The sequence below is a fragment of the Bos javanicus genome, chromosome 2 (assembly GCF_032452875.1).
Source record: "Bos javanicus breed banteng chromosome 2, ARS-OSU_banteng_1.0, whole genome shotgun sequence".
Lineage (NCBI taxonomy): Eukaryota > Metazoa > Chordata > Mammalia > Artiodactyla > Bovidae > Bos > Bos javanicus.
This window is the reverse complement of record NC_083869.1, coordinates 18,282,526-18,301,101: the sequence shown is the minus strand read 5'-3', so window position 1 is coordinate 18,301,101 and position 18,576 is coordinate 18,282,526. Positions and strand designations below refer to the sequence as shown.

Below are 18,576 nucleotides of genomic sequence, written 5' to 3'. Positions count from 1 at the left end.
CAAGATAATAACATATTTGAAAATATGTGACATTATATTAAAATATAACAGTATAATCTAAGACATTGGGGCATTAGAAATCATTTGATGCATGCACACTTTTACTCCTCTTTTCTTATTAACTATACATTGTTTGTGTGAAACATGAAGGTATATGCTGTTGATATTGAGGATAAGCTTGCTTACCTGCTTCAGGCTTTGGTTTTGGTTCAGGGGCAGGGAGAGGTATTGGTGGCTTAATTTCAGGCACTAAAACAATTCATAGTAATAAGCAAGTTATCACAGAGTTTTTGAAGTTTTTCACAAAGTCAAACCAAAATTGGACAGGTTTAATGTATCTTGGAAGATACTAGAATTTATACACAAACAGTCACCAAGTCAAATACTTGACCCAAGTTTATTCTTACATTTAAACAAAGTACTTAGAAAATACAGCAAGTCAGGTTTATTGATTTTCTAATGTTATTATTCATCTCACTGCCCATAAATACAATTTTCTTAGTTTTTAAAACTCAGTAATTTATGTAACAAATGGATGGGCATGAGGCAACTGCACCTGAGAGTGAATTGTAAAGAAAATTAAGCTGGTAAGAGGAGTAGAGGTCATGTGTTCAAATCTTAATGCCAGTGTAATGATATTTTAATTGATGCATATTTGTATTTTTAGAGACAACTGGAAGTTTGTACCTTTTGTTGGTTCTGGAATTTTCCTTTCCTTTTTGGTAACAGCTGGAGGTGCTTCAACCTCTTCCACAGCTTTTGGAGGTGGTTCTGGCACTTTAAGATAATAGGATGATTTTCTAGTGTTATTTTAGGATTTGAATCCTTAGAAATCAGCTAATCTGAAATAATTAGATCAAACTATTTTCTGAAGCTCTGTTGTTGACTTTAGAAAGAAAACCCTTATATTCTATCAATTAATTTCTGTTTTCTCTTCTTGACTCTGCTTCAATTTATTTTTTCTTTCTCTTATTTCACCTATTTGCCTCCCAACCCCATTAGTGAGCTCTCCCTTTCTAAATCACTTCTTAAATAGCAAATATACTCTTTGAGAATACATAAAAATCAGCCCACTAAAAGCCCCAAATTTTATGAAACATTTCTGACACCTTCCCATGAAGTTATTTTGCAGCCAACTTGATTATTTCACAAATAATAATAACAATAATGATGATGAAGTGCATGGAAATGCATGAATGGATTTGAGAACTATTAATACTATAAAAATGTTTAAACAGAAAGCAGACAATGGAAAACATAGACAGATGAAATATGAAGCTACATTTATATTTAACTCCATTTATGTTTACAAGATAAACCTTTTGTTAAATCTCAATTTTGTTAAAAGATAATTTCACAGATTTTTACTGAGATTCCTACCTGCAGGTTTTTTAATTTTTTCTACTTTTTTAGGTTCTACTTTAGGTTCTTCTTCTTCAGGCCTCTTTCTTAGAACTTAAAAAGACAAAAAGGTTTATATGTAAACCAAGACAAATGAATGAAGATGTTGAATAAGCTTAATGAATGCAAATAACGTACAAAGCAAGGAAAGTGAAAAGCATGAGATCAAGCGCACCGGGAAACTGGCTTTTACATTAAAAATGCTGTTAAGAAAAAGATCAAGTGTTGTTAAGGTAATTAAAACAGCACTCAGAGTCACTTTATATAGATAGTCTCTTCAGAGACAAATCCATGGCAGAAATATCCAAACACAAAATGAATAACCTGAAGAGCAAAAAATTCTAATAATTCAGTGTTATAATTTAATGAGAAAAGAAGAATTTAAATAAGTACAAAGTTAACAGAAGTGGAGATGGCCAAAGAAATGTAGCCAAGAAATAAGTAATTCTATGTGGAGGGAAAGTCAGAATTTGATTCTTCATTCAAATATCTTGTTTCTAATTCTTTAATACTTTATTAGTAGAAAGAAATGCTCAGGTTTTAGAAAATGTTATTTATTAGTTGTGGTAATCCTGTGTCACACTTTAAAACTGAATTTTGAGTTTAGGCTTAAATCATTTGGTGTAATTTAGAGTATTTAATAGGCTTAGTGTATTTTACTACATAATGATTATGAAAATGGCAGCTATAGTCATTGTTATTAGTTTAGAATATTATCAATTTAATCATGTCTATTAATGTTGTAAATTTCAAGATACTCTGAATGCTCACAAAATTTCTGTCTTTTTAAAAAGATGTGAAAGTGATCATATTTAATTTTCAAAGCAACTAGAAATGAATTTTGATATATTAGGAATCTAATTAAGAGAAAACCAAGGAACAGAAGTATTTTGTAAGCTTTCAAGTTCTTTTTTGTTATTTGAAGCTGATACAATGTTTGAAAAATACTATACCGCTTTTGAGAACAACTTCTTCCTTTGGTTGAGGTTTAGGTTCAGGAAGTAATTTGCGAACTTTCTTTTCACCTCCAGCCACTTAAAAAAATATGATTTTAAATTTTGAAGTAAATTCATATAAAAAGAAAATTTCAACAAGAAACTGTCTCTTTCAAAACTAGTTAACCATGATGCATAAGTAATAATTCTTGTTGCATATAAATATCACAGAATTTAAAAGCAAGAACACACAAGTTGTTTCCTCTGCATAGATCTATATAACCTTGTGATGAAATTCAATTGCATTAACTTCAGGCAAATATATTCATTCACCTTAAAAGGGTGTAGAAGATATTATTCTGTATTGACTTTGTGGATTTTTCATTCAATGCAAGGTTCTTGACAGCATCTTTGCCCCAATATGCAATTGTAGATTGTTCAAATCTACACTGATATCCCCCGACCATTAATTATAGTAGGCATGAATGACATTATTCAAATCTTCTCCACTAACGAGAGAAGAAAGCCAAATAATATGGATTATGAACTTGATTTGGGAAAGGAGAAATACTTAAACAATCTGAATTTTTAGATATTTCTATAAAGTTTCACATTTGGTGTTTTAAATAAGACATTTGCAATTTATTAAATAACTTTCATTTTATGTGACAAAGATAGATGTGCTTAACTCTTACTTGAAATTTTAAACATACAGAGCAAATATGTAAATATTTCATTTTAAATATTTTTCCTGTCAAGTATTTTAAGTAAAATTTCACAAATATTAAATGTTTTTATCCATGATAATTATTTTAGAGTTACCAGTATTTGTAATGTAAACCATTTTCATTGATCAAGCTGGAGAGAGGCTTATGCATTTAATTTCCATCAGTAATATCATTTACTTATCTAATGAATATAGTGAAAATGTATCTTTGTATCTGTTTTTCCATATTATTATTTCATTTTTAAGATCTTATGTATGAGACTCAGGTGTAGAACACACCATTGTAGTTATTTTTAAAGTCATTATATATGAATATGTCATTGCACGTCATTTAACGTTTGCGTGGCTTTACAGAGGATTATTACATCCTCTGCATCCACATTAACATCCACAGCAACACTAATTTGTAATCTCTGCTTTATAAATGAGGAAATATATATTCAGATGGGTGATTTTTCCAAAATCCCAGAGTGAATCAGGAATAGATTTAACTTATGAGTCTGGACGTGTTAATTACTTAAATAGAACACTGTTCCCTACTCTGCTCACTGGAAAAATGAACAATTTTATTTTCAATAGATGTTTTATAAACCTTTATGATTCATTTATTTTTCTTTTCAGTCCAAGCTTAGATAGGGAAAAATACTGTTTAAAGAGAAATGCGTTGTGAAAAAATGACCTGCGGGGAGAAAGAAACTTCCCTACAACATGAGATCTGTACACCCAAGAGAATGTTTTGGAGTCCCTGAGAAGAGAGTGATAGGAACGCGATAAGGAAATCCCTATGAATCATATTAACAGTACAGAAGGAAAACAGGACTTATTTTTGGTGCTTATAACACTGGCTAAAATACTGTTCTTCAAGTGAAATCGCAAGGCTTTCTATTGCTAGCTCTCAGCATTTTAATCTAAGATGTGTCCTGATATTAATGTCAGCTAACCAGTAAAATTTGCTATTTTTTAGTTTAGGAAAATGCAAAAAGATATATGTAGATGAGACAAAACAACAACTATCCATGAATGCATGAAACTGATGAGAGACAATGAAAGCAACACTCATGAACCATGACTATAAAAGCTACAAAAACACAAGAAATCAGTGAGACTACTCTGATTTTTTTTTTTTAAAGGAAAGAAGAAGAAAAAGAAGAACACTGAAGACAGCAGGAAGAGCAAGGAGTTAGAGCAAGGGATACTGAATATGAGCATTTTCTAGACTGTTGAAATACCTTTCAGAGGTGTAAGCTCCACTTTTTCTGGAACCACAGGTTTCTCAGGAACTTTCTTCTTTGAAACAGCTTTAAAGAAGATGATCTTACTTTTATTATTTGTTTATTTAGACTGATCTGAAGCAAATTATTAAATACCTGCTTTATTGTCTATACCCAAAAGCATTAATAACAGCCAAGAACAGCCACTGAAGAACATACAAGAAGCGTTCAAACCATGAAAACAGATTCAAGTTTTACTCCAAAGTGGAGTAGTAAGTTAAAGTCTGGCTGAGAAGAAAGATAAGTTTTACTCTTTGCAGGGGTAAGAAATCTTCCTTTGCATATAGATTTTACAAGAAGGGAAACATATTTAAGTGTGTGTCTTCATAAAATGTTAATCAACAGATGGGTAACCTTTTAAGAAGTGTTCGCTTTTTCTATGTCTGATTTAAAATGCCAAAGACTCTCCCTACAGGCCAGGAGTGTTGCAGAGAGGCAAGAAACAAGCTTTCCTATGGAAAACTCTGATTTTGTGTACATGTGTAGGTAAGGGAAAAATGCTCACCTAAGATTATATCTAGATTATTTTAAATGGGGAAATCTCATGACACCACAAATAGACAACATTTTGTTAAAAATAGAAAGAATGATACAATTTTGCTAGTTTTTCAGCTTTTAAAGATGTTATTTTAAGAATTAAATAATATTGAATCAATTCAAAGTAAAAGTGAAAGTCACTCAGTCATGTCTGACACTTTGCTACCCCATGGACTATAGTCCCTGGCATTCCCTAGGCCAGAATACTGGAGTGGGTAGCCTTTCCCTTCTCCAGGGGATCTTCCCAACCCAGGGATTGAACCCAGGTCTCCTGCATTGCGGGCAGATTCTTTACCAGCTGAGCCACAAGGAAAGCCTAAGAATACTGAATTCAAAGAAAAATCTAAATGCAAAGAGAATGAAAGAAAGTTTAACAAGGGGAACAATCACAGAACACAGCTGGGTTTTTATCAAGTTGTAAAAAAAAAAAAAAAAAAAAAGTAGGGAAGCAGTGATGAGTTGTTCATATACCTTCTTTTCATGGTATATGAACACATCAGCTATTGGATCCCATAAATATAATGCCTATAGTATATTTTAAAGCATATGTCATTCTTTAAGGACAAAGTTTTGGCTTTTATGTAAATTCATTAGTGCAATATTAAAAATATCCTGCTAAGTTTTCTTCTACATTTCACATGCACAAGATCCCAAAGATATGCATAGCAATCACACTTTGAAATCAGAAAACCCTTTCACCCCACTCTGCATGAGAAAGTTAGCTGGACAGCCCCTGCATCCAGATGGTCAGGATGAAGCTAACCATGGTGCACTTTCTGACACTTTGGGCAGCAAGCATGGCCTGACAACGCACCCGGGGCAGCATAAAATACAAGTCTGTATGAAATCCCCCAGCATGATCATGTCCAAAAGTACACATTTTAAAAATACATTTCTTGCAAGCACCACTTCAGATGTTTGGATGGAAGTTTGGAGCAGGTTAATAAAACTTTGCAAGTATCATTTTATACCTTTAAGCTGGAATATTTTCTCCTTTACATCTTCTTTAGGTGGAGCAGGAGGAGGAGCTGGGGGCCTTGGTTTGAGTTTTGGTTTCTCAATAACCTTCTTTTCAGGTTCAGGTTCTTAAAAGAGTATTTCAGGAGTATTAGTATATGAATACAACGACTGGTATGTGGACTTACAGTATATTCAGCAGAAATATAAGGATACTTATGTAAGAAGTAAGAAGCATATTTAAGTAAGAAGTTTGCTTTTTTGGATACATAATGTTGGTATCCAACATAAAACATAAAAATGTTCAACATAAAACGTAAGAATATCAACACTGTACATAGATAACAAGTACAGCACAAGCACTAATGAAAATGACAAAGGAAGCATCCATATAAGCCACACTGACATGAAATAAATAGTACAAATCACATGAACACAGACGACAGAGATGCACATTTAAAACAATACCTTACATACAGGTGAAGAGAGACATGCTGTACACATCGAACAACGTAAAACATATACATATATATCAAGAGGAAGAATATGGTGATGAAGATTTAAGTCCAACTAACTGAATACCTTGTACTGGTGTTTCTTCCGGCTGTGGTTCAGGTTCTTCGGGTTCTTCAGGTTTAACATACTTTTCAATTTCACGTTCTTTAGAGAATGTTGACAAAGGATAAGAGGTTGTAATGTAAAGTTCTTCACAAGACTCATACAAATTTCACACAGATGCAAAGATGACAGTCACAGAAACAAAAATATACATATTCACTTACATAGAAAAAGAGGTTAATATTTCTATTTTATTATATTCAAGCTTTCTACTGTTTGATGTATGTTGATGGCAAATGAAATGATTTTTAAAATCTGATGTTGGGTTATCATTGGAAGATCCAATGCAATGATTCCAGTTTTGCCTCAGTAAACTGTATCTTTTGGAATTTATAATTACAATCACGAATAATCAAAGATTATACTTCAAAAGACGTTTAATGATTTGAAAAACAAACAAGTCAAATATGTGCTAGAATGCTTTTACATATAATTTCAAGAAGGAATGTTAGCCTATAAATACTTTTGTATTTCTAATAGGAGTTTTCAAGAGATTAAAAATTTTATATTTATACATATATATATACCTTCAACAGGGGGAGTCTCTTTTCTACCAATGGTTATGGATGCTCTTTCTTCATATATTATTTCCTCAGGCGACTCTTCAACTTAAAAAACACAGTATTTTATTTTAGACTGAATTCAGAGTAGAATACTGTGACTGCTGAGTTTCAACGTATCAACTTAGTTACACACTAGAACATATTCTTCAGAAGATTTCAAAATGCCAATAACTATACTACATAAGACAGGCAACAGATAAACACAAAAGATCCATCTACAACCAAAGCAAGATGATGAGACGACTATCATCTTTCCAAGATTTAGAGCACAGCCATGTACCTTGTACAGGTGGAGCTTCTGGTTCTTCAGGGATAGGAACTGACACTTTCTCTTCTGTGACGATTTCCTTGGGAACCTCAGGCACTTTAAAGATATTGATTTTGTTTACTATTAAGAATTTAGAAGATGTACAAGATACTGCAAAGAGCAGGCAAAGAATACATGGGTACAGTACTTCATCTTATAAGACTCGGTGGGGAAAACAGCTTTAGAGGCAAGGCACCCTTTTGGACATCCTAATTTCATAAATAAGTCCTTGCAGACTTCTTCATTTATTTCTCATCCTCTGTGTGCCTTTAAATATAGATGTTTTCCACTGGTCTAACTTTGATGATTTTAAAAACTGAATCTACATTTTTTGAGCAATCACTCCATTCTCAACTCTTATTTCCATGGTAATGACTTATGGATCTACATCTCTGGCCCCAATCTCTCCTAAGTTCCAGATGCATATTCTCAAATTCCATACTTGAAATGTAAAACATATATTCACTGCCTTCTTTCTAATATTAGTTTGGGGGTTCAGTGAACCATTCTCATGGCCTAGCTTCAACTCTTATAATCATTTTGGGCTCATCTATTTCCTTCATTACTTTAAGAATAGACACCCACTCAATCTCCACTTCTCTTAAATCCAATCCTTTCCATTTCTGTCACCACTGATCTTACTCAATTTTTGAAGACCTTAAAAATTGCAATGGCTCTTTTCTATTATTGTCCTCTTCTAAGAATTTGACCTTCTGCCAGTTATCTGAAGCTCGACTCCTGTTAATTTATACACCACTGAAGCCTATTGCCCACAGACTAAAGTACATGCCTTATATTAGCATTCAAAGAACTCCAAAACATGACTGGCATCATTACATCCAGCCTTATCTTTCAGGATAAGCTAGGTTTCTCCTGTTTGTCTGTCTTATTTTCTCCTTGCCTTCATTATTTCCCCCTGTTTTTCTGTAAAATCTGTTCTTGCATAAACTTATACTTCATATTTTTATTATAAGAACTACTATTAAGATGCTTAGCATTCAGATAAATACATTCTTTCTTTCTTCACGGTAGATACCTTTTACTCGCTGGATTTCTGGTTTTTTGGTAACAGGCTCAGGTTCTTTCTTTACTGGAACAAGTCTCTTGGGCAGCTCAGACACTTTGAAGATATCAGTTTTATTTTAGAAAGAGTATTTAAAGACATTGGAAAAAGAGTTAAGAATAAAGAACTTATAATCAAAGAGCAGCATTAAAATTAATGAAAGCAAAATAAGGACATTTTTGTCCCTAACACTGAAGACAACTTATTGGATTCCACTTGAAGATATCAGAATACTTAAAAAAAATATAATGTCAATGATGATGTGAATACCTTTAATTTCTGGTGTTTCTGGCTTCTTAATAGTTGGGACTTTCTTCATTGGGACAACTTTCTTTGCCATCGCAGGTACTTTAAAGATATTAGTAGTATTTAATAATATAAAATTGCAAGATGCAATATGTACACATTAATTTGACAAGTCTGCTCAGAACTGTAACATACAGATGACAGTTCATCATACAGCACATAATATAGCACAATATAAAACAAGAAAGAGTGCCAAATTTCTGACAACACACACAAAAGAAGTAAATATTTATTTTACTGTAAGTACCTTTAGGAGGTGGAGGTTCTGGTTTTTTGATGACAGGAACTTTCTTCTCTGGAACAATCTTCTTGGGCTCTTCAGGCACTTGAAAGATAGGGATTTCTTTTAGAGTCAAATGATTACAATGAAAAGATTAATGTTATGAATGAATAAAAAAGATAACACTTATTTCTTTGCTATGCTGTATTGTGTCTGTAGGACAAAAGCTTTATGTGTGCAACTGACTTTTGTTCTTGCCAATAAGGTCAAATGTTAAAGAAGGAAATAGAAGACTGAAATGTTTGCCTTAAACAAGATAAATAATAGACATAAAAAATCAAATGGTGTATTCTTCCATTCAGTGAATCTTGTCTTGTACCTGCTGGTGGGGGGGCTTCCGGTTCCACCTCTTCTACAACAGGAACGGGCTCTTCCTCTTCTACAACAGGAACTGGCTCTTCTTCTTCAGGAACAATTTCCACAGGTTCTTCATAAACTTTAAAGATATAGTTAATTTTAATTGAATGTGTGGAACAGTATTCTAAAATGCACAAATGTGAAACACAATAGTCATCTTGATTTCTTCCCTTGTTTCTACTAATATCATCACTTATATTAAGATGAAATCCATCTTGTTTGACTGATTTCTGTTTCCATTGCTTTGAATGTTTGAAAAACCCTTTAGTGTTTAATGTCATTTATAGTCATTAGTTCACCTGTCCCGCTTTGTGTGTGCATTAGAGAAGCTTTATGTAACACAGCTTATGATGGCCAGTGTAGTTGCTGACTATGGACCTCAAATGGATTTAAGATTGGAGCTAATTAAGAACCGTGAAGTAAGACAAATAATTAAATGACAGAAAATGACCAAGAGATACTGAATTAGAAGAGGAACAAGGCCTACATTAAAAACAGTCAAAAGTGGTAAGCTCATAAACAGCATTACATGTACCTTCTGGAGGAGGAGACTCTACTTTCTCAGGAATAGGGATGGCTGGTTTCTCCTCCAAGACAGGTTTCTTTGGTACCTCTGGCACTTAAAAGAAAGAGTTAGTTTTACTTCTGGGTAGTTGAGAAGTACATGAAATTTATACCATATCTAGTTCAAATAACCCAGGGACAGATCCATGAACAAAATTCACAATGAGGCCAGTGATCTGTTCTTGGATCCACATGGTCGGAAGAAAACAAAGCCTATTAACATCAACAAAACCATGTTAGAAAACTCTTCTAATACTTACAACAAACGTACCAGTCTTTTTTTTTTTTTTTCAATCAATGATGCTATTTAAAAACATTGAAAACTCTAAACAGCCAGTATACTAGGTTGGTAGTTGTTAATATAAGATATTTGACAAACAAAAGGCTTTCCTATTGGAAGTGAAACCAAGAGTGAGCGCTTATCTATTGGTTAGTGACATGTACCTTTAGCTGGTGGGACTTCAGGCTTTTTGGGAACAGCTACTTTCTTTTCTGGAACAACTTCTTTTGGAACTTCAGGCACTTTAAAGATATTAGTATTTTAACATTATGAAGAATCACGTGAAAACATTCATCACATTTACACAGAACAAAATGCTTTTCAAGAGCTAGAGGTTGTATCCACCTCTCTTAGACAGTAGACAGTTACAAGTACCTTTAGGAGGCGGGACTTCTGGTTTCTTGGGAACCACTGGAGGCACTTTCTTTTCAGGAACAACTTCCTTGGGCACCTCAGGCACTTAAAAAGATATTAGTATTTAGCTCATTGTTTCAATGACATACGGAAATCATTAAGCTGAGCAGTGGAACATAGCATTTTAGAGACACATTTTTCTGTATGAAGCAGTGGCAGTGGGAAATACCTTTCGCTGGTGGTGGTTCAGGTTTCTTGGCAACAACAGCGGGTGGTTTCTTTTCCGGGACAGGTTTCTTAGGTGGGACGGTCACTAAAGATATTATGATTTATGTTTTAGAATCGGTGAAGAAGAGTGAGAAACAATAAAAGTCGTAACGCCTAGAATCTGGGGGACAAGAAGGGCAAAGATTGGCTAAGGCTGCATAGCAGCTGGCCAGTACCTTTCGGAGGAGGAGCAGGAACAGGCTCTGGCTCTTCTACGACTTCAACTGGAGGCTCCTCTGGGGCTATTTCCTCAGGCTCCTCATACACTTTAAAGACACAAGCTTGTTTGAATGCTAGAACTGACTCAAGCATATGAAACATTTTGTAAAATGATTTTTACAGTGCTCAGAAGAGAGTTTTTCTTTTTAAAAATACTAGTTTGGAGAGTTTCATGATTACCTGCAGGGGGAGGACTTTCCGGTTTGGGAGGAATAGCTTCAGGCACCTTCTTTTCTGGCACAGCTGCCTTTGGCACCTCGGGTACTTTAAAGAGATTAGTGTTTTCAGGATTAGACTGAGTGAAGACAGACAGACATTGTCAAACACAGCAACATGCAGGCAGCTACCTTTGGCTGGTGGCACTTCTGGCTTTTTAGGAGGCATCACAGGTACTTTCTTTTCAGGGACAACTTCTTTGGGAGCTTCAGGCACTTAAAAGATATTAGTAAAATTACATTTAGGAGTTATGAGATCATTGGAACAAATTATTTTCAAGAGCAGAGGAGTTATGTCATTTAAGCCTAAGATCAGTGACAAATACCTTTAGCAGGTGGGACTTCTGGCTTTTTAGGAGGCATCACAGGTACTTTCTTCTCAGGGATGACTTCCTTGGGAGCCTCTGGCACTTAAAAGATTTTAGTAAAATTACGTTTAGAAGTTGTGGGAGCACTAGAGCAAAATGCTTTTGAGAGCAGAAGAGTTTTATCTCCTTAAATCTAAGGTGAGTGACAGCTACCTGTAACAGGTGGGACTTCTGGCTTTTTAGGAGGCATCACAGGTACTTTCTTTTCAGGGACAACTTCTTTTGGCACCTCAGGCACTTAAAAGATATTAGTAAAATTACATTTAGTATTATGAGAACAATGGAGCAAATATTTTCAAGAACAGAAGAGTTATGTGCTTTAAAGCCTAAGTTTCATGACAAATACCTTTAGCAGGTGGGACTTCTGGCTTTTTAGGAGGCATCACAGGTACTTTCTTCTCAGGGATGACTTCTTTTGGAGCCTCAGGTACTTAAAAGATATTAGTAAATTTATGTTTAGTAGTTATGTGACCACCAGAACAAAATATGTTCAAGAGCAGAAGAGTTTTATCTTCTTAAATCGAAGGTGAATGACAGGTACCTGTAATAGGTGGGGCCTCTGGCTTTTTAGCAGGTGCCACTGGCACTTTCTTTTCAGGGACAATTTCTTGAGGAACTTCAGGCGCTTAAAAGATAGTAGTTTTATGCTTAGGTTAAAGAGGTCAATGAATTAAAAGTACTTCCAAGAGCAGAGGAGGTATTTCTTCTATAGAAAAAGGACTGGGGTGAAAAATACCTGAAACTGGAGGGACTTCCAGTTTTTTGGGTGGTGCTTTGGGAACTTTCTTTTCTGGAACAACATCTTGGGGAACTTCAGGCACTTGAAAGATATTAGTAGTTTTATGGTTAGGTTAATGAAGAGCAAAGGACTTGAATCATTCTCAAGAACTCAAGAGACATTTCTTCTGCAGGAGTCCAGAGCCAACATGTACCTGTGACAGGTGGGGCTTCCGGTGTTTTGGGTGGTGCCTTGGGGACTTTCTTTTCTGGGACAACTTCCTTGGTAACTTCAGGCACTTGAAAGATATTAGTAGTTTTATGATTAGATTAATGAATAGCAATGGGCTTGAATCATACTCAAACCCTGAAGAAACATTTCTTCTGAAGAATGAGATCAGAGCCAGCATGTACCTGTGACAGGTGGAACTTCTGTTTTTTTGGGTGGCACCTTGGGAACTTTCTTTTCTGGAACAACTTCTTGGGGAACTTCAGGCACTTGAAAGATATTAGTAGTTTTATGGTTAGGTTAATGAAGAGCAATGGACTAAAATCATCCTCAAAAACTGAAGACACATTTCTTCTGAAGAATGAAGTCAGAGCTAAATTGTACCTGTGACAGGTGGGACTTCCGGTATTTTGGGTGGTGCCTTGGGGACTTTCTTTTCTGGAACAACTTCTTGGGGAACTTCAGGCACTTGAAAGATATTAGTAGTTTTATGGTTAGGTTAATGAAGAGCAATGGACTAAAATCATTCTTAAAAATTGAAGAGACATTTCTTCTGCAGAACGTTGTGGGTCAACATGTACCTGAGACAGGTGAGACTTCCGGTTTTTTGGGTGGTGCCCTGGGAACGTCCTTTTCTGGGACAACTTCTTGGGTAATTTCAGGCACTTGAAAGATATTAGTAGTTTTAAGATTAGGTTAATGAAGAACAATAGACTTGACTTATTCTCAAGAACTGAAGAGACATTTCTTCTGCAGAATGAGGTCAGAACCAATATGTACCTGTGACAGGGGAGACTTCCAGTTTTTTGGCTGGTGCCTTAGGGACTTTCTTTACGGGGACAACTTCTTGGGAAACTTCAGGCACTTGAAAGATATTAGTAGTTTTATGGTTAGGTTAATGAAGAGCAATGGACTAAAATCATCCTCAAAAACTGAAGACAGAGCTAAATTGTACCTGTGACAGGTGGGACTTCCAGTGTTTTGGGTGGTGCCTTGGGGACTTTCTTTTCTGGAACAACTTCTTGGGGAACTTCAGGCACTTGAAAGATATTAGTAGTTTTATGGTTAGGTTAATGAAGAGCAATGGACTAAAATCATCCTCAAAAACTGAAGACACATTTCTTCTGAAGAATGTTGTGGGCCAACATGTACCTGTGACAGGTGGGGCTTCCGGTGTTTTGGGTGGTACCTTGGGAACTTTCTTTTCTGGGACAACTTCCTTGGTAACTTCAGGCACTTGAAAGATATTAGTAGTTTTATGATTAGATTAATGAATAGCAATGGGCTTGAATCATACTCAAACCCTGAAGAAACATTTCTTCTGAAGAATGAGATCAGAGCCAGCATGTACCTGTGACAGGTGGAACTTCTGTTTTTTTGGGTGGCACCTTGGGAACTTTCTTTTCTGGAACAACTTCTTGGGGAACTTCAGGCACTTGAAAGATATTAGTAGTTTTATGGTTAGGTTAATGAAGAGCAATGGACTAAAATCATCCTCAAAAACTGAAGACACATTTCTTCTGAAGAATGAAGTCAGAGCTAAATTGTACCTGTGACAGGTGGGACTTCCGGTATTTTGGGTGGTGCCTTGGGGACTTTCTTTTCTGGAACAACTTCTTGGGGAACTTCAGGCACTTGAAAGATATTAGTAGTTTTATGGTTAGGGTAATGAATAGCAATGGACTAAACTCATCCTCAAAAATTGAAGGGACATTTCTTCTGAAGAATGTTGTGGGTCAACATGTACCTGTGACAGGTGGAACTTCCGGTTTTTTGGGTGGCACCTTGGGAACTTTCTTTTCTGGAACAACTTCTTGGGGAACTTCAGGCACTTAAAAGATATTAGTAGTTTTATGGTTAGGTTAATGAATAGCATGGACTAAAATCATTCTCAAAAACTGAAGAGACATTTCTTCTGTAGAATGTTCTCTGGGTCAACATGTACCTGTGACAGGTGGAACTTCCGGTTTTTTGGGTGGCACCTTGGGAACTTTCTTTTCTGGAACAACTTCTTGGGGAACTTCAGGCACTTGAAAGATATTAGTAGTTTTATGGTTAGGTTAATGAAGAGCAATGGACTAAAATCATCCTCAAAAATTGAAGACACATTTCTTCTGAAGAATGAAGTCAGAGCTAAATTGTACCTGTGACAGGTGGAGCTTCCAGTGTTTTGGGTGGTGCCTTGGGGACTTTCTTTTCTGGAACAACTTCTTGGGGAACTTCAGGCACTTGAAAGATATTAGTAGTTTTATGGTTAGGTTAATGAATAGTAGTGGACTAAAATCATCTTCACAACCTGAAGAGACATTTCTTCTGAAGAACGTTGTGGGTCAACATGTACCTGTGACAGGTGGGGCTTCCGGTGTTTTGGGTGGTGCCTTGGGGACTTTCTTTTCTGGGACAACTTCCTTGGTAACTTCAGGCACTTGAAAGATATTAGTAGTTTTATGATTAGGTCAATGAATAGCAATGGGCTTGAATCACACTCAAAACCTGAAGAGACATTTCTTCTGAAGAATGAGGTCAGAGCTAACATGTACCTGTGACAGGTGGGGCTTCCGGTGTTTTGGGTGGCGCCTTGGGAGCTTTCTTTTCTGGGACAACTTCTTGGGGCACCTCAGGCACTTGAAAGATATTAGTAGTTTAAGAATTTGGGAAATTTGAAGGTATATGTTACAATGATTATGAAGAGACAAGACAATATACATTCTTAACACAGCAGTGGGAATAAATACCTTTAGCAGGTAGGACTTCTGGCTTTTTGGGCACAGCCACTTTCTTTTCAGGCACAACTTCTTTAGGAACTTCAGGAACTTTGAAGATATTAGTATCTATTAGTTAGAAACTATCAAATGGGAATATCGACAACACACTTGCCCAAGCAAATACCATTTATAAAACTGACGGATACTTCTAAACACCCTTTCCCCAGCCCCCCAAACAGGTGACCCACAACATGGAAGGATAAATACCTTTAGCTGGTGGAGCTTCTGGCTTTTTAGGAGGAGCCACAGGCACTTTCTTTTCAGGGATGACTTCTGGCGGCACTTCAGGCACTTAAAAAATATTCATAATTTGTGTTTAGAAAGGTGGAAATAATGAATGACTGTATCATGCAATCATACACCAAGATATTTTGGATAACTCCCAAACCTCTTTTTTCTTTAGAATTTTATTACCTTTATATAGTGGGATATATACACATAATTTCTTCTAGCTAAAAGAGCAATTATTTCCTTCCCAGTATGTACAGTATTGCCATTACCTGCAGGGGGAGGACTTTCCGGTTTGGGAGGAATAGCTTCAGGCACCTTCTTTTCTGGCACAGCTGCCTTTGGCACCTCGGGTACTTTAAAGAGATTAGTGTTTTCAGGATTAGACTGAGTGAAGACAGACAGACATTGTCAAACACAGCAACATGCAGGCAGCTACCTTTGGCTGGTGGCACTTCTGGCTTTTTAGGAGGCATCACAGGTACTTTCTTTTCAGGGACAACTTCTTTGGGAGCTTCAGGCACTTAAAAGATATTAGTAAAATTACATTTAGGAGTTATGAGAGCACTGGAGCAAGTTATTTTCAAGAACAGAGGGGTTATCTCTTTTTAAGCCTAAGGTCTGTGACAAGTACCTGTAACAGGTGGAGCTTCTGGCTTTTTAGGAGGTACCACAGGCACTTTCTTCTCAGGGACAACTTCCTTGGGAGCTTCAGGCACTTAAAAGACATTAGTAAAATTATATTTAGGAGCTATGCAGTTCACTGGAACAAGTATTTTCCAGAGCAGAAGCATTATGTCTTTTTAAGATCAGTGACAAATACCTTTAGCAGGTGGGACTTCTGGCTTTTTAGGGGGTGTCACTGGTGGCTTCTTTTCAGGGACAACTTCCTTGGGAGCCTCAGGCACTTAAAAGAGATGAGTAAATTTATATTTAGGAGTTATAGGACCACGAGAACAAAATATTTTCAAGAGCAGATGAGTTTTATCTCCTTAAGCCTAAGATCCAAGACAAGTACCTGTAACTGGTGGAGCTTCTGGCTTTTTAGCAGGTGCCACAGGCACTTTCTTTTCAGGGAAAACCTCTTTGGGAGCCTCAGGCACTTTGAAGATATTAGTAAATTTACATTTGAGTCACAAGGATCAACACAGACAAGAATCACGTTTACATAGCAACAGCACTTTAGAGGCTAGCAAGGCAATTCTTTCCACAGCCCTCCCTATTCCCTCCTGAGGGGCTGTTAGGATGTACCTTTGACAGATAAAACTTCAAGCTTCTGGAGAGTATGGACTTTTTCCCAGACAACTTCTATGGGCACCTCAGGCACTTCAAAGATATTAATATTTTCACATTTAGGAGTCACAAGAATGAACGCAAACAGGAAACACATTTATATAGGAAAAGACATTTTCCCAAACATCTGAGCTTCTGGCAACATATACCTTCATCAGCAAGGACTTCAGCCTTTTCATGACGAACCACGTATGTTTTCTTTTCAGGGACAATTTCTTGGAGAGTCTTGGGCACTTTAAGAAATCAGTATTTCAACATTTAGTGTTTCAAAGGTCAATAGGAACAGCAAAATATTTTCAAGACTACAAGTGCTATTTCTTCTTGAATTTGAGGGCATGGGAACTTGTACCTTTAACTGATGGAGGCTCTCTTTTTTTGGAAGGAACTCTTTTTGCAGGAACACCTTCTTGAGCAGCTTCAGGCACTTTAAAGATATTAGTATTTCACATTTAGGAGTTAAAATGACTAATGAAAACAGTAACCACGCTAAGTAAGCAAATGTAGTTTTCTAGACATCTCTTCTCTGCCTGTTGTCCCCTTGCCCCACCAAGCATCTAAGTTGAATGGGATTAGTATTAATAGCATCCTTGCGAAGATGGGCTCACCCTTCTCTAGCGACAAGTTGAGGTGCTATGACACTAGACCCTCCTTATGAAATATGTGTTGAATGAATATTTTTAATAAAAGCATTTTCTGTTTTGATACGAATGGTCACACACGTTTTCTTCTGAGAGGGAACTTCTTGTGGAGCTTCAAGTGCTTTAAAGATGGTATGTTTACATTCAGGAGTTAGGAAGAACATTAGAAAAACAGTTTTAAGAACTGAGGGTGGACAATTTCTTCAATATCTCTCAGAGGTGATGTGCAACTTTCCCAGGTGGACATTCTGGCTCTTTAGGAACATCCTTAGATCCTTTCATTTCAGGAGAAACTTCTTTCACAGCTTCAGCTACTTTGAAGATGTTAGTATTCTACTTAGAGGTTAAGGAGTCAGTGGAGACCTTAATGACATTAACCAAAGTGACTTTATGACTATAAGGGTGCCTCTTTCAAGAACTGGATGAGGGATAAAGTCCTGAAGAAAGGAGCGAAATCTTGTCTTTGTTATTTCCCTTCTCCCTACCACCATACACATGGGCATATGTTAAATAAATGAAGGAAGGAGGACAGAATGATACCTTTAGGGGATGGTGTTTCAACTTCAGGAGGACTAGCCATGCGTATTTCAGGAGGACTAGTCATGAGTATTTCCTTCCTTAAATGAAGGAAGGACGACAGAATAAATGATACCTTTAGGGGATGGTGTTTCAATTTCAGGAGGACCAGCCATGAGTATTTTCTTTATAGGGACAACTTCTTCAGGAGATTCAGGCACTTTACAGATATTAATGCATTGTACTTCAAAGTGACGAAGAGCAGTGAAGAGTTTTACTCGTAACCCACCTACAGGAATGTTCCAGACTGGGTGACCTCCTTGCTCCCTGAATCTGATTCTTTGGAAATAGTATGAATGTTTGATTATCAGGAGCTGTTTTCTTAGTCACCTCAGACAGTATCAATGCTAGTAATTTTATTTCTTTGAATGGTAGGAGTACAGAAAATTAGGTTATAAAAATTTACCTTTAGGTGAAAAAACCCTAAATTTTGAATAATTAACAATGTACCTTTTGCTATTAGTTTGGGGAAAACAAAAAAGCTCCTTTCTTATCTGAAATGGCTTTATTTTGTACCCTGACATTAGGTACTTTAAAAGGG

General features: G+C 36.2%; 1 protein-coding gene across 2 annotated transcripts in view; it reads right to left on the bottom strand.

Moving 5' to 3' along the window:
- Positions 1-18,576, bottom strand: part of TTN (titin) — a 275,391-nt gene that overhangs the window by 114,175 nt on the left and 142,640 nt on the right. The window contains exons 162-210 of one of the 2 annotated variants that reach the window (XM_061434167.1): positions 17,171-17,245; positions 16,971-17,054; positions 16,780-16,854; positions 16,547-16,630; positions 16,352-16,435; positions 16,163-16,246; positions 15,968-16,051; positions 15,801-15,884; positions 15,508-15,591; positions 15,271-15,348; positions 15,076-15,159; positions 14,877-14,960; positions 14,680-14,763; positions 14,481-14,564; positions 14,283-14,366; positions 14,086-14,169; positions 13,887-13,970; positions 13,688-13,771; positions 13,491-13,574; positions 13,316-13,399; positions 13,117-13,200; positions 12,920-13,003; positions 12,721-12,804; positions 12,522-12,605; positions 12,326-12,409; positions 12,131-12,214; positions 11,936-12,019; positions 11,743-11,826; positions 11,548-11,631; positions 11,354-11,437; positions 11,187-11,270; positions 10,964-11,053; positions 10,750-10,833; positions 10,542-10,625; positions 10,331-10,408; positions 9,858-9,941; positions 9,285-9,401; positions 8,933-9,010; positions 8,650-8,727; positions 8,353-8,436; positions 7,290-7,373; positions 6,974-7,054; positions 6,411-6,488; positions 5,843-5,956; positions 4,293-4,361; positions 2,355-2,435; positions 1,381-1,455; positions 688-777; positions 187-249 (exon numbers count right to left, since the gene is read on the bottom strand). In XM_061434167.1, the coding sequence (XP_061290151.1) occupies positions 187-249; positions 688-777; positions 1,381-1,455; positions 2,355-2,435; positions 4,293-4,361; positions 5,843-5,956; positions 6,411-6,488; positions 6,974-7,054; positions 7,290-7,373; positions 8,353-8,436; positions 8,650-8,727; positions 8,933-9,010; positions 9,285-9,401; positions 9,858-9,941; positions 10,331-10,408; positions 10,542-10,625; positions 10,750-10,833; positions 10,964-11,053; positions 11,187-11,270; positions 11,354-11,437; positions 11,548-11,631; positions 11,743-11,826; positions 11,936-12,019; positions 12,131-12,214; positions 12,326-12,409; positions 12,522-12,605; positions 12,721-12,804; positions 12,920-13,003; positions 13,117-13,200; positions 13,316-13,399; positions 13,491-13,574; positions 13,688-13,771; positions 13,887-13,970; positions 14,086-14,169; positions 14,283-14,366; positions 14,481-14,564; positions 14,680-14,763; positions 14,877-14,960; positions 15,076-15,159; positions 15,271-15,348; positions 15,508-15,591; positions 15,801-15,884; positions 15,968-16,051; positions 16,163-16,246; positions 16,352-16,435; positions 16,547-16,630; positions 16,780-16,854; positions 16,971-17,054; positions 17,171-17,245 (4,092 nt within the window). The remainder of the gene's footprint in view (positions 1-186; positions 250-687; positions 778-1,380; positions 1,456-2,354; positions 2,436-4,292; positions 4,362-5,842; positions 5,957-6,410; positions 6,489-6,973; positions 7,055-7,289; positions 7,374-8,352; positions 8,437-8,649; positions 8,728-8,932; positions 9,011-9,284; positions 9,402-9,857; positions 9,942-10,330; positions 10,409-10,541; positions 10,626-10,749; positions 10,834-10,963; positions 11,054-11,186; positions 11,271-11,353; positions 11,438-11,547; positions 11,632-11,742; positions 11,827-11,935; positions 12,020-12,130; positions 12,215-12,325; positions 12,410-12,521; positions 12,606-12,720; positions 12,805-12,919; positions 13,004-13,116; positions 13,201-13,315; positions 13,400-13,490; positions 13,575-13,687; positions 13,772-13,886; positions 13,971-14,085; positions 14,170-14,282; positions 14,367-14,480; positions 14,565-14,679; positions 14,764-14,876; positions 14,961-15,075; positions 15,160-15,270; positions 15,349-15,507; positions 15,592-15,800; positions 15,885-15,967; positions 16,052-16,162; positions 16,247-16,351; positions 16,436-16,546; positions 16,631-16,779; positions 16,855-16,970; positions 17,055-17,170; positions 17,246-18,576) is intronic. The other variant, XM_061434175.1, reaches the window with a different exon arrangement.